General features: G+C 47.2%; 1 protein-coding gene across 20 annotated transcripts in view; it reads left to right on the forward strand.

Moving 5' to 3' along the window:
- Window positions 1-15,626, forward strand: part of LOC144163204 (uncharacterized) — a 1,050,610-nt gene that overhangs the window by 931,746 nt on the left and 103,238 nt on the right. For all 20 annotated transcript variants that reach the window (XM_077694043.1, XM_077694044.1, XM_077694046.1 and 17 more), the window contains 2 exons: window positions 5,450-5,588; window positions 14,631-14,918. In XM_077694043.1, coding sequence (XP_077550169.1) covers window positions 5,450-5,588; window positions 14,631-14,918 — 427 coding nt within the window. The remainder of the gene's footprint in view (window positions 1-5,449; window positions 5,589-14,630; window positions 14,919-15,626) is intronic.

A 15,626-nucleotide genomic window follows, 5' to 3' on the forward strand; every position in this document is an offset into this window, starting at 1 on the left:
AACGATACGCATTAACGGTCTCCATACGAGCGCTTTTCGGCGGGCCGCCAACCACGACATTCCATTCTAGGTGGCCCATTTGGAAAACTGAATCATTCCAAATTCGACACAGCAGACAGTTCGTATTGCACGTGCTGGCATGGCACGATCGATCAGTCACTTAGCTTAGGTCTACCTGCTATTTCTTGCACCTCTTTTCTCTTTACGTTATTAGACTTTTAACACGAAAGTGTTTTATTCCGGGATTCACAAAGATTTTACTTACGTCATAACCGTCGCGTATGGCACGCCAGTACGACGAAGCAAGCGGCCTGTAAAGCGTGCACCCCTGCACACCAGGTGTTCTTGCGGGGAAGCAACCTTTAGCACTTAACAGTATGTTATACTTAGGGTTGTTTGTTTCCAGGTTTTATATTTTAACACGGAAGAGTTTGATGCCGGGATACACCAATATTCAACTGACGTCATATCCGTCACGGAAATAATGCCAGTAAACCTTTGCCGAAGCGACGAGCCAGCAGGACCTCGCTCGCCAAGCGCACCCACAAGACAGCCGCCGACCCGTAAATCATGCGTAGCTGCAGATTTCGCTAAACATTTCACTTCCGTGTTTCACCGATTTCTGTTACAGATGGATCAACCACAGTTTTTCAATTAGCCTCAGTGACGATGTACGCAGCGAAATATGTACGCTTAGAAGAGGTTCCAGCGGTGTACAGGTTAAAAGTTGCCTCTAGCCTTCTCGTAATTAGGTACAAGGAATGCCCGCAGTGCTCCTTGACCGAGCGAAGTTCGAGCCGTACCCTAGGTGAAAGTTTAATCATGGGTCGAACCGCGGGCATAAAATTTTATCTGTCGATAAATGCCCTACTAGTTTGTTACACGGTAACAGGCTCGGAGTAACCCACGGACCGGAGAGGGCCTCAGTGGCGTCACAAGTTTCCCACCGGAAGCCTCGCGGTGACGCCAATTCGCGGTATGCATCGATTCCCGATACAATTATCGCTGTGCGCTTGCGGGGGTAATAGATTTTCTCGGGACCTATAATAAACACACAAGCAAGAACCTTAGCGCACTGCTAGGCATGTTTTCTTGTTCCCCTTTCTCGTTTCCGTGGTTCGAGTTGCGCAACTGCGTTCGTTTGTTCTTTTTGTTATTCTTTAGAGCTGTTGGTACGCCTACGCCGATATTTTCAGCCGGTCGTTATTTCAACCTCCCAACAAGAATTTTTTTTTCGGGAAGAAGCATCGCGTGTTTTTGTCATTTCAATCGAGCATTGACGGTCGTTCCATTTTTCTCTTTATTTTTTGGTTTCAGTGGTCTTGTTCGCATTCAGGAAATGGGTGAGCCTACAGAAGAATCATGAATACGCGTTGTGGAATTCTGGCTGAAGTTTCAACGTGATTTCAGTTGATACCTTCCTTTCTTAGACGGTAATAATTAACACCAAAGCATCGTTGTTACTCTTTTAGCACTAATTTCAGTCACTAATTTCAAATTTTGCAGAGAATAAAGAAAAAGCAATTGCAGAAGCGTACTTCCGAGGATTGCGGTATTCATGATAGTAGCCAACAGTATTCTTTCAAAACTAAAAAGACGCCATAAAGGCTAGTTATCGCGAAAAATGGACGTCACTTACGCAACTAACCAGCACTCATTTCGTATGCAAGTAGTATCTCGTTAGCGCCGTTCCCTTGCGAGAAATATGATTTCATACGGCAAAATCTTGTTAGCTATAAGTTTATGAAAGCTTATGGCCCAGTATGGCAATGATGAAAGCAAGAACATTTTCTCCTCGGCAGCTTTCCTACTTAAATGTGAGATTATATTTCCCTGGAGGCCATCATTAAAAACGCGTGGGCCTGCAATGTTTGTCGCTTTTTTCATTGTCGTAATTTACAGCCTAATGAATGCTCCAAGAGATTTCGTGAGGCTACTCATTATATGCAGTTGCAAAACTCTAATGTGATGACATTATAGCCTCGAGTAAGGGAGTTAGCTCCATGCACGTGTTAATTTTTTGTAGAATCTTTCGTCACACCCTGCTTACTGGACGCCATCCAGAAAGGCGTGTAGAAATTTGTTTTACCTTGGCTGCCAAAGAGAACGAGCAAAAAAGAGAACAACATTACGCTGCTCGGATTACATTGTTAGTCAAAGGTTATGTCATTCCTTCTTTCTTATGAAATGAGTTGATACTTTCTATAGGCCTCCAATTATACGCTGCTTCAATGCAGTGGACGTGACTGAGTTAAGCTAACTATATGCGGTAATTACCGCCGTACAGGTGGCTTAGCCGCCGTATGATCACACAGCACTCTGCAGGGGTGTCGGAAGTGGATATAATGGCGGCGTACAAAGGTGGTAGCGTGGGTTAAAGAATTTAGCGCAAGTTCTTCAACTGGAGGCCAGCAGCACTTAAGTGAGTCGTTAGGTGATTCCAAAGGAACTTAAAACCTTTCGCGCCAATTTGCAGACGCAGGTATAACGAAGAAATTTTCCCCAATGCACAAGGGCGGTGTGCCCGCATTCTTGACTTCGCCCGTGCGTGTTGCACACGTGTGTACGCGTGGGGTCACGCGTTTACGTTGCGGGTACTTGTTATGGCATACGTCCGTGTTTATGCGCCTTAAGTTCTGTATGTGTTCGTGTAGTGTGTGTTGCGGAGTCTGAACGGCTGCCACAGTGAGTGAGTGAGTGAGTGAGTGAGTGAGTGAGTGAGTGAGTGAGTGAGTGAGTGAGTGAGTGAGTGAGTGAGTGAGTGAGTGAGTGAGTGAGTGAGTGAGTGAGTGAGTGAGTGAGTGAGTGAGTGAGTGAGTGAGTGAGTGAGTGAGTGAGTGAGTGAGTGAGTGAGTGAGTGAGTGAGTGAGTGAGTGAGTGAGTGAGTGAGTGAGTGAGTGAGTGAGTGAGTGAGTGAGTGAGTGAGTGAGTGAGTGAGTGAGTGAGTGAGTGAGTGAGTGAGTGAGTGAGTGAGTGAGTGAGTGAGTGAGTGAGTGAGTGAGTGAGTGAGTGAGTGAGTGAGTGAGTGAGTGAGTGAGTGAGTGAGTGAGTGAGTGAGTGAGTGAGTGAGTGAGTGAGTGAGTGAGTGAGTGAGTGAGTGAGTGAGTGAGTGAGTGAGTGAGTGAGTGAGTGAGTGAGTGAGTGAGTGAGTGAGTGAGTGAGTGAGTGAGTGAGTGAGTGAGTGAGTGAGTGAGTGAGTGAGTGAGTGAGTGAGTGAGTGAGTGAGTGAGTGAGTGAGTGAGTGAGTGAGTGAGTGAGTGAGTGAGTGAGTGAGTGAGTGAGTGAGTGAGTGAGTGAGTGAGTGAGTGAGTGAGTGAGTGAGTGAGTGAGTGAGTGAGTGAGTGAGTGAGTGAGTGAGTGAGTGAGTGAGTGAGTGAGTGAGTGAGTGAGTGAGTGAGTGAGTGAGTGAGTGAGTGAGTGAGTGAGTGAGTGAGTGAGTGAGTGAGTGAGTGAGTGAGTGAGTGAGTGAGTGAGTGAGTGAGTGAGTGAGTGAGTGAGTGAGTGAGTGAGTGAGTGAGTGAGTGAGTGAGTGAGTGAGTGAGTGAGTGAGTGAGTGAGTGAGTGAGTGAGTGAGTGAGTGAGTGAGTGAGTGAGTGAGTGAGTGAGTGAGTGAGTGAGTGAGTGAGTGAGTGAGTGAGTGAGTGAGTGAGTGAGTGAGTGAGTGAGTGAGTGAGTGAGTGAGTGAGTGAGTGAGTGAGTGAGTGAGTGAGTGAGTGAGTGAGTGAGTGAGTGAGTGAGTGAGTGAGTGAGTGAGTGAGTGAGTGAGTGAGTGAGTGAGTGAGTGAGTGAGTGAGTGAGTGAGTGAGTGAGTGAGTGAGTGAGTGAGTGAGTGAGTGAGTGAGTGAGTGAGTGAGTGAGTGAGTGAGTGAGTGAGTGAGTGAGTGAGTGAGTGAGTGAGTGAGTGAGTGAGTGAGTGAGTGAGTGAGTGAGTGAGTGAGTGAGTGAGTGAGTGAGTGAGTGAGTGAGTGAGTGAGTGAGTGAGTGAGTGAGTGAGTGAGTGAGTGAGTGAGTGAGTGAGTGAGTGAGTGAGTGAGTGAGTGAGTGAGTGAGTGAGTGAGTGAGTGAGTGAGTGAGTGAGTGAGTGAGTGAGTGAGTGAGTGAGTGAGTGAGTGAGTGAGTGAGTGAGTGAGTGAGTGAGTGAGTGAGTGAGTGAGTGAGTGAGTGAGTGAGTGAGTGAGTGAGTGAGTGAGTGAGTGAGTGAGTGAGTGAGTGAGTGAGTGAGTGAGTGAGTGAGTGAGTGAGTGAGTGAGTGAGTGAGTGAGTGAGTGAGTGAGTGAGTGAGTGAGTGAGTGAGTGAGTGAGTGAGTGAGTGAGTGAGTGAGTGAGTGAGTGAGTGATGGACTTAACGATCATGAAGGATGCAGCTTGAACTGACTTGCGATAACTTTCAAACCATTTTTTGCGGGTAACTGGAAAAACTTTCACAAAATGTTTGAAACTGTGATGTGACTCACACGGCGTCATATAAGCAGGTAGACGACGTAGTCACTGAGACACCCACGACGCGATAGGGGACACATTTGACCGGCATTCCTAGCGCGTAGCACGCATGTTGTATGCACTGTTGATCAATGACTTTGGGCAAGCGCGCAGAAATCGTCGCAAAGTTCGGTCACTAGCTGCATTGACGGATGTCGATCTTATGCTTAAAACAGCTCGGCTGATGCGCTCACACATCCCGCTTGGAATATGCCCAAAGGTGCTGCTGGGTAGAACAATGCGTAAAACGCAGATCGGGGTTTGTATATTTAAACGAGGATTGGGATGCCTCATTTTTTTTTTTCTTTTTTATTCAGTAGTTCTGTAAGCTGCTGTTCAGACACGCCTTGGCTATAGATACAGCCAGAAAAAATTAGAAATGAAATTGGAGTTACTGCCTTTCACTGTCATCCGAGCTTGAACTTCCACTCAAACCAACGTTTTGAAATCCCACAGTTGACAAAGGCTGTAGCTTTTTCTCGGTGGTCTCGAGGCCCGTTAAACCAAACCAGACTAACCAGACGTTCTGTACGAGGTGTCGCCTTGAAACAGAAATGAGGTTATGCTTTCAGAGAAAAGAAAGAGTCCATCGAAGCCACTAGAATACAACAAGAACACAATCACTGCGTAATTGTTCGGGGTTTGTCGCCCCCATGGGAATGGGAATGGTAGGGGTGCAGCCGTCACAAAAATGTCCTTACCAGGGCCACTCACTTCTCCGCAACGGTGTTTATGTATTCACACGGGGTAGAGGTTTGCTTTATACTGCCACCATTACTAACCTGAGTTTCATCATACCGTTACCTTAAGCCTCGGTAACAAATAAAGCGGTCCGAAGCTCCATCCTTCTTTTGAAAAAGCCCGCCAAGGCTTTGAAAAGAGTGGGCTCCGTTGCAACACGTCCATCTCGACAGTGACGTAACATGTCCGCTCTGCTCTTTCTTTTCTCCACTGCACTTGTCTCTTGCAGGAGGAGCGGAGGCGGCGGCGGCCGCAGGGTGCGATGACCGGGCGCATCATTTCATGCCGGCCAGTGACTCCGTCCGGAGGAAGTCTGCTTTGTCTCGGCTTGCTGGGTCTTCTCCTCGGCGTAGCTGCCGCCGACACAGGTGCGACGTGAGCCGGATAGCTTTTATACTTTTATTCTTATTCGCTCTACCACGAAAAAAAACACCTTCCTTCGGCTACCTTTTTTTTTTTTGTCTTTCCACTACAAGCATTGCACTTTTGGTATACGATGCGCAAATGCAAAATACCGGTACACGCAGCAAGACAAAACAAAACGAGTGCTGAAACAGGACAGAAGAAATCGAGGTACAGGACACCAGCAGTGCGCTGCGCGGTTTTCTTGTTTCGCACATTTTGTTTCTCGCGGAATATGTGGAGCTTAGCTGAATAATTTACCGATATGATACTTTTTCTATTTCGAAAAAACAACAAGCTGGAACGCCAATTACTCAAATATATTAAGAGAAGGCATAATCTATAGCGCCATAACCAAATAAAGAAAACACTTTTGTAGTGCACTGGCCTTTATCTTCCAATCTTATTTGAATTAGGTTCATTAGTTGGAAGTTTTTTTGTTGTTGTTGTTGTCCTTTTTGTTAATTGTTGCTTCCGACGGCCGAAGGAACAACATGATGTAGTTAACCAGTATATTGCTTTATGGTCAGTTTCTGGCATTCAATGTCCTTCTACTATTCAACCTCTTAATGGCTAAAAACTGAGTAACCGAGCATCATGTGCTGATGCTGGGCCACCCGCCCTGTGGAGCGGACCCCTTGTCTGGGATTCCCACCAAACATTGCCGCTTTATACGAGCAGAGGGTAGCATGCCCTAAAAAAAAGTTATATTGCTTAACTAATTCTTTTATTAGGACAAATCTTATAAATGTGACAGTCTTCATAGATTGCCGCAATTGAAAGAATGCCACATAACATTCTCAATGTGGTTAAAATTAATCCGGCGCCCTCCACTGCAGCGCGCCTCATATAGTAGGTGTAGCTTCGGCGCCCAAAGGTGTCATGCAGACAAAATACAAGTTTGTTTTATTCAAAAGATTTCGTGTTTTATAGTACCTTCAGCACTCGTCCGGGAGAAAACAGTTTATTCACCGAGAAATTAATCAATTTAAGTTGAAATTTTGATTCCCCCGCCAAATCGTGTGTTTTCGTGACGTCTGCAGTGACGTCACAGGAACCGCCGATTGCGGAGTCTTGCTTCCCGTTACTCAACCTAGGTAGCGCCACCATACCACGATGGGCCGTTTTCTGCATTTGCTTTGTTTTGACCGTATTTGAACCTGGCTTGTTTTGTCAAGGTAGAGAATAATTGTTACGTGAAATATGGTGTTCGCTCGACAACTATGGTCACGTGAGACACCGTCGCTTACGCCAATCGGCCACTGTCTCCTGAGACAACCACAAAGTGCCGCACTGCAAAACAAGCATACTGTGCGCAGTGACAACAGTAGTACGCATCGGTACTTCTACGTTTACTTTCGGTAACTTCCACTGTTTACCCAGCATTGTTACCGCTATAAAAAGAATGTGCCCTAAACTTGAGCAGAACTAGCTCGTTCGGCAAGCTTATAAGCCCTGCCTAATTTGCGTCGGCTTTTGCCAGACCGCCAACCGCAGAGCTGGCACGTATGATATTATAGGTTCTGTTGCGGGAAAGTGGCTCGCGTGGCAATTCCCGTTTTTCCTGATTATATAGCTTATTCAAGCGAAGTTTACGTTAAAAGTGGTGTCAGCATGATCCTAACGAGGCCATCTTTCGAATACACCGAACTTGTGTTTTGTCTGCATGGCCCCTTGAAACACCACAATCTGAATGTAGATATGATCACTCTCCAGGTGCACTTTTTCTTTGCAGAAAACTTCTCAGGCTCCGTGAGCCGTATTGCTAATACGATGGGATTATTTATTTATTTCATTTTCTCTTCTGATGATGATGATGATGATTTCTATTGGTTTCCCCTTTGGTTCTGCTTTTTCTTCTGCTTTTTCTTGCTGCAAGCTATACCACAATGCTAATAAGCTGGACGGGAAAGCCCACCTTTATGCGTCGTAGGATAGAGAAAGTCACGATAGGAAAAGGCGAGTACAGAAAGAAAGGAATGAGGCGGAGGATGGGCGTAGGGTAAATAATCGCGATCGTGATTGGAGGCGACAGCAGAGGACGGAACACAGGAGGACGACGTCCAAGAGTGGAAGCGGCAGAAATAGATTGCTTTCCCTGACGAGCCTTCTCGGACGATCACGAGTAAATTGCCCTTCTTCGCTTGACATCGTGTTTGGCGGAAGAGGGATGAGATAGGAAATGCCGAGTGCAATAAGTGGGTTCGATGGATCTAGGTTAGGAGCAGGTGGACGTCATTAGGAATGCCATTGCACCGCGGTGGACACTACACAGCTCCCGATGCTAGCAAATGACGATTACGATGATGATTGTGATAATCATCATCGATGCAGTTCATTGCAGTTCATCTATTATGTGTATGGTGCCGCTTGACAGCACTTAAAGTGTTCTATTAAGATGGCACAACTTCGCTCTCCCTAAGCTAACCTTATTTAACCTAACCTTACCTGACGTAACCTAGCCTAACATAACATAACCTCACCAAAAACAATAATTTAAATCCCCTAAATCTAAAAACTAGTGTAAAAAACCGAATGATAATGCCAACAACAAAAACTGCAAACACATCTCCTTGTCATCTTCTCTGTCTCACCGGTTTCGGACTGAGTTCCTTTCAGCTTCAATCTTTCCCAGAGCGGTGACGCCTAACCTTCATCGCCGTAAAAGCTTGGCTTGTTAAGGTTCTCTCCGAGGCATTCCTGAACGAGCCAGAAGCGAGGCCTGAAGAAGGATAACGAGGGCTGTATCGCCAGTACGATATTTGCTGCGTGATGCAGGGGGGTCGCCTCTCCCTACATTTTACGATTTAGGCAGACGAGCCCGAAAGTGCCCACTAACCATAAAAAACAAAGGCCCACTTCTGTGTATCGCCCGCAGCTGTATATTCTTTTTTAGTTGCTTATATTGCAACCTTCCCCGCCCCGGTTAGCCAATCCTAACGAGTTTAGTAGCTCAGTCTTCTTTCACCGCTTTTTCGTCGTAGCTTTCGAGCCTGAAAACAATGACCCTTTGATCCTAACCGTAAATTTTAACCTCCACCGCAAGCGGGGTGCCGAAATGTTCGGTAAGAAATGGAAAGGCGAGTGCTTCGTTCCATTCCCTACCCCCTTTCTCAAGCGCTTTCGATGTGGTAGGGAGAAGCTTCCCTTTTTGTATTTTCTTACGCGTTGTGCTGACCGGGTCTTATCCCGGCGGCCAGCCGTGCCTTTGTGGTAACAAGAAAAAACAGTCGAGTCATTAGATTTCCGGTGCGTGGTCTCCGCGGAAGATCTTTCTGCGAGTCTGAAGGTGTTTGTTTGCTCCTCTTAGTTCTACCGAGATATTTTCTGTAACAATTCAAGTATTGGCTCTTAGAAAGCACCACCAACCTATTACGAGGCTCCCGTAACTTATTGCTTTGGTAGCGAGGGCTAATGATGCTTCCTTGCTTTCGAGGTCTGTAAAAATCCTGGAGAGAAACACAAACACACCACACACCTCCAACCGTTTTCGACCAACAGACCCTTGAATTGGTACGGCAAATAGCTCGGTAGCACAAGGAACACCACACAAACCGCTTTAGACTTCCAGAAACTTCTGCGGAGATCAGGCGCCGGAAATCTAACGACTCGATTGTTTGCCGCGCAATTCCGTTTCCCTGTTCCCCGATACTCAGGGCTGGCCGTACCGGATAAGACCCGGTCGGAACAACTCCTAAGAAAACAAAACAAAAAAACTCCCTCTCTCCCCTGACCTCTTCGAAGGTGGAACAGGAACTGGCCTTTCCATTTCTTACCAAAGATTTCTGCTCCTCGTTTGCGGTGGAGATCAAAATCTACGGTTAGGATGAAAGGATCATCACCCGTTTCCAGGATCGTAAGATACGACAGAAAGGCAGCTGAACCAACGCTGAGCTACTAAACCTGTGAGGACGGGCCGACCGGGGGCAGGAAAGTTACGATCTAAGCAGCTAACAAAGATTCTACGGCTGCGAACCCGTCACCGAAGTAAATGAAGATACAGAAACGAGGACCTTATTTCTTTCCTTATTTATTTCTTATTTAGTTCAGGGGCATTTATGGGCTTATGAGCGTAAATCGTGAATTGCAGTGAGAGGCCATGTCGCTGGCCCGGTCGGCAAACACCATAACGGCGTCAGGGTCCCGTCATTCTTTCTCGGGCGTCGTTTCTGGCTTCCTACGACCTGCTCTGGGGAGAACGCTAACAAGCCAAGTTTGTACGGTTGATGCAGGTTAGCCGTCAGCGCTCTGGGGAAAGGAGGAGACTGAGAGTAACTCGGTCGGAAAACAGCGCTGCAGGGAAGATGACAGGCAGACGTAAGGAAGAAGTGGGGATAATTCCCTGACAAGTAGCCATCCGGCCGGCGCTTGTTAGCGGAGCTTCCGCCTATGGCTTTGGACGCTGGGGACAACCCGTCAAAGAAACAGAAAATCTGGGGGCAAAAAAATCAGATAAAAAGGGACAGAAACTGGGGTAAGACGCGAAGAACGATGCTTCGTTCCGGAGACAAACAGCCAGGGAGAAACTGTTCGCTCTGGTCGCTGTTGTTTCCTTCGTTGCGACCTGAGGCTGTTTGTTTTCCTCTTAATTGGCTCTCCTGGTGCGCAGTGGTGTGTCTACGCTGTCGACGCTTCTTTCCCCTTCGTGCAATTCTAAAGGTGAAGTGGAGCTGTAGGAATTGTTTCGCGCGGCGTAAACTACGCTTCGTATTCTGCGTTTGTTTTTGTTTTTCCTCGAGGCTTTGGCGGGTTATTCCCGAAACCGGAAATCATTAGCCGTACTGGGAAGCCCTTCGTGACATCTTGTACGTATGAGGGACCGCAGGCTAATAAGACATCTAGCCTTTGTTGAGTTGGTATGTCGGGTAATCATTAGTTCGATTGCAAATCGCTTGATCAGCTCATTTGAGACTGCATCCATCCCTAAACCGATCGTTATTTTTACAAACTTATAAGATATAAAACCTTGGTTGAGTTGGTATGTCGGGTAACAATTAGTTCGATCGCAAATCGCTTAATCAGCTTATTTGAGACTGCACCCAGTCCTAAACCGATCGTTATTTTTTACGAGCTTGTTTTTGACGAATGTCATGTCGTAGAGGAGAAACACTCCGGCAAAATAAATAATATTGCCATTCCTTGAAATTCATTCAAACGCTGCCGGGGCGCTATTTTTCATCGCCGCAAAAATTTGGCTCTTTTATAAATTACATGTAGCACCGAGATGGAGGCAGCTAAATTGCCCATACGTACAAGTAGCACGCCCGCCACATTTGATGAAATTATCTACGTACGGGGATGTGGGTTACATGACTTTAGCCATACATTTATAACAACCATTTGCTAACTGAAAAGAGCTAGTTTAGCAACCACAAAGAATTAAAAATGAAGAATGGTTTTGTGGACATTCAATATCAATGCGCTTACGTATAACCAAGGTTATTATAACCAACAAATAAAACGAGAACAAGAATAGGACGTAAACACACTATCATAAAGATCAGATAATACACGGCGCACGTGGAGAGAAATGATGGGTTGTAATCGCACACCTTTCAAAAATGCACCATTGATAGCTGCGGGCAAAAATATTCAGATCTTTTTCTTGGGCTTCATAATTTCATATTCATGTTTCCATTTATGCATTCTGCACACGAAATTTTAGTGGATATTAATAACGACCTTGTGTGCCCTGGACCAATCCGCAACTTTCTGCTACCTTTGTCGGGTCCTGAATGGACCATTTGTTCTTAAATGTTTAATAATTCAACAGGGCATTGCAAATCAGAAAGTCATGTACAGATCATAAGGTCATCCCGATCGTGCTCACGATTCATGAGACTTTTCACGTGTGGTCGCGACGGACTAAAGTAAAACGCCAACAACCACTACCCCAGGACTACTCCACGACTATCCCACGAACTGACAAATTTCTCGTTTGTATCCACTTCGGGCTGAAATGGAATTAGAGACACTGTAGTGTAGGCGCAAAACTTAGCAGGAAGGCAGAGTTGAAGGCCTCGCCTTTCGTTTGCGCTACGTGGAGTGACCATAAGTTGAACCCACGACCTTTTGCGTGGTGAAGAAAAGCCTAGCCACTACACCTCCACGCATCGTCAATTCGCACCCTTGTGGTCACCCCTGACCCTTGGTCCCCTATAAGCTGGTTTCGTAATTCATTTTGCCCTTGGCCTTCAACTTAGTTGCGGAGCTGTTTTCTTTTGCACCGGAGCAGTACTACGCAAGTTTTACAGACATTATTCGGTATCCTAGAGTAAAAAATTCCACGTTTCGCACGCCTTTCAAGAGCTAAACGCTCATAGTTAAACGCGTTCCGTGACATGCGCCTCCATTATGCAGTAGCGAATGGGAACAAGCAGCGGCGCAACAAGTTCGAAACAGATCGAAGCCATACGAAAGCGCAAGACGTAGCTGGATCGCGAAGTGATTGTGTCAAGCGGAAAGAGTGCGAAGCCCATTGAGAATGCGGGGTGAAACTAAGGTTTCCCGGAATATTGTTGCTTTCATCTCCAGAACTTTCGAATAATGCTTAAATACCCACGGAATGTCCAAGTTCCGTCCTCGGTCCATGGGTTAGTTACAATGACACTGCCCCTTTGATCGTACTTGGGGATGCCTATTTGCTTGTGTCCGGATTCAAAAGGGAGTCGCGTTTCGTGTTGCAGAAATTTATGCTGGTGATGCCGCACCGACCGGACACAACCGACCACCCAGCGGCGTGCGCTCATCAGACTGACATGAAAGGGTCTGGCCTTACGAGTACGCTGATTATATCATAGCTGCAACAAAGCCATTGTTACCGCCGTAACTAAGTGACAACGAGTTCACAGCCCCTGTAGTCATCCACATACGCATGCCGGAATGTCCTTGAATATTAGTTCTCTTGAACAGCTTTGATGTAGGCGCTTTTATGCGAAGGCTTTAGTTATCTCGGCAGGTTAAAACTGCCTCCGAGTTTAACAGAGGGCGTCCAAAATAGATGACGGATGACACAGAAAATTGCCTACGGCTCGAAGAATAAAAGCAAGTTAAACCATGATTAAATACGGAGTATAATTAGGCAAGACTTACCAAACTGAGAAAACTAACAATATGCCTTGGATTAATTTTTATTAGGGCTAGTAAAGATAGTTGGTTAAGAACAGCCTCTCGAAGAACCGAGATAAAAGGAAGCGAAAAAGATATCTACTCGAGATTCTTCAAACGAACACACACAGACACACACACACGCACGCACGCACACGCGCGCACACACACACACACACACACACACACACACACACACACACACACACACACACACACACACACACACACACACACACACACACACACACACACACACACACCCAACACGCACACGCGCGCACACACGCGCACGCACACGCACGCGCACACGCACGCACGCACGCACGCACACACACACACGCACGCACGCACGCACGCACGCGCACGCGCGCACGCACAAATTCACGCATCTCCACGAAGTGAATCATGACGAGTGGGCGAAGCACTGGGGATCGTTCTTGCCGTAAATCACCCGTGACAACGCGTGTATACAGTATATATAATTCCAATCCAATCAAATCCGATACAATTCAATTGAATCCAATCCAATGCAATGCTCCTCGCGCATGCGCAACACTGTGTGCACGGACGCCAACGGACAAGCAACGGACAAAGCGAGGTCCTAAGGTGCTTCGCCCCTAAAATCTAAAGAGTACGACTCAGGGCCTTTCCCTTCCGTGAAAGTGGATGACCCACAGAGCTGTGGGTGGGTTGTTGGTTGGACACGAACTCCCGCTCAAACCGCGATGTCACGCTGGGGAAGTGCTCATCGAGATTCTAGCCGCGCCGACGTCTTAGGTTCTCCGCCTCATACTACTCGGGGTCTTGACGTGCATCACGCTTACGCTTCATGTCATTGCCAGATCGTCGTCGGTGGTCTTCTTCCGCCGTGTTTTTCTACCTTTGAGTAGGCTGCACTGTGCAACACGTAATGTGGGAAAGCCAGCGTACAGAGACCGAGTTTAAAGTTTTCTTCCCTTCTAAACACAAATTAATTGCCGCGGAGACATTTTTTCAGGGAAATGTACGTCATCTTACATTAAAATATGATGCGCCAGAGGCGAACACGTGACCGAAGGGATGGGATAGGCCGAATTGAAATCGAGGGAAGTGACCTTTCTCGGTCTACGCACTCAAAAAACTGGGAGATTTGGCTTGTTTTAGATCCGTTGTAACAGACGTGCGCTGTACCAAGAGATTGCGCGTACGGAGTTTAACGCGGGAAATTCGAATTGAAATAAACTTTCTTATAAGACGTACGACCTTTTGCTTCAGTGACGAAAAGGGAATTGGTGTAACAGAACGAAAAACGCCCCAAAGCAAAATGAATATATTTAGTATGATCATGATGATGACGGTTGTGATAATTAGAGGACGGCCGTTGTACTGTAATGCCTTCGCATTCACCACATAAAAAAACCAAGTTAACTCCGTCTAACGATGACGATGGTTGAAACGCGGAGCACTCTTGTGCGCGAAAATGAAATGGTGAAGTGCGAAAGTCAAAGTCACTGCAATCAAAGTCAAAACGTCAACAATGAAAGAGCAAACCACCTAATAGTCAATGTCCAAACTCCGACGACAGCGAACGAATCCCTCACGAGAAATCGTAGCGCACCCCCCTCCCCCATCGTGGTCATTCAAAGTGACGCTTTCGAATTCGCTTTAAATACAGACCGCATCGGCATGGCGCAATCGTATAGAGGTTGGCTTCACAACGTGAGGGTCATCATCATCATCATCATCATTACGTGACCTCCTATTGTGTAAAGTTGGCTTTCCTGCAGTTACTTCTATGTAACGGCACCACCATCGTTGAGACCAAGCAATGTTCGCTTTAGTAACAAATGCTGAACTGACCTCGTGATTGTTTATTATGTAACGGAGGCATTGAAACCGAATTCTTATTGTCCACGCAGCGTCGGACGACGTCACCTGCCGGTCGGGCAAGCCGGTGTTCGTGCTGGCCACCAACGCGCGGCTGGACTCGGACATCTTCTCCCGAGAGTACGGAGTGAACCTGAGCGCATGCGCGGAAGCCTGCCGCCGAGATCCGCGCTGTCGGTCACTCACCTTCGTCAAGAACGCCACGGACAGCTACTGCCAGCTCATGGGCGCTGCCGCAGTCCACGCCTCGGCCGTCGTCCACGAGCGCACCCTTTCGCCCGTCAACGGCGTCTACTACCTTGAGAAGATCTGCCTCAAAGGTGAGTCCACCACCCGGCAGCGTGCGTAAAATCCGAGCAACAATCCCCCTGCGCCTGCTTGCCGTCCAGTGAGCTCTCCTGGCCATGGCACCTGGTTTCCTCGCCATCTCAAGCGTAAAACACATGTGCGGAGAACGACGCATTCCCGCACGCGTTTTTTTCTTTCCTCTCCAAAATCGGTTCTGCAGCCTTCCCGGAGCGGTTTCCGGGGAGGGAAAACGTGTCGTCCTCCGCAGATGTGTTTGGCCCTTGAGAAATATTGTCCTTTGTCGCACGCCACGGCAGCATTCAGCAACAATCATGCAATATCCAATATAAGAAAAATGAAGGAAGCTTACGCTAATGCGTAAGACTTAAAGGTAGCAACTGTGCGCAACCTTCACGACCATCACGACGGTTTAAGTCCACCATTGCAGCCGATTTGCTTCTGTGCTGCCGCAACGACCTTTACTCCATCATTGTTGCTGTAAGTGTGAGCTCCGTTCAGGTTTTGGAAGCGATAATCATTGGACATAACCTTGGAAGGGCGTACGCTATGACTTGTCTTTCTGGTTCCGAGCAAGTGTTTGCACCGTTACAATAAACGCTGGAGTTTCTTATTTTTTGGCCAATCTTGGCCAATCTCCCTAAGGGGGTAGGTTTGGCCTGAGAGACATGCGCCGGGGACGCTGGGAGGTAGCCGCGAGGCACGCACCCACGAGCGCTGGC

The sequence above is a fragment of the Haemaphysalis longicornis genome, unplaced genomic scaffold (assembly GCF_048455015.1).
Source record: "Haemaphysalis longicornis isolate Haplotype H1 unplaced genomic scaffold, Haemaphysalis longicornis Haplotype H1 scaffold_12, whole genome shotgun sequence".
Lineage (NCBI taxonomy): Eukaryota > Metazoa > Arthropoda > Arachnida > Ixodida > Ixodidae > Haemaphysalis > Haemaphysalis longicornis.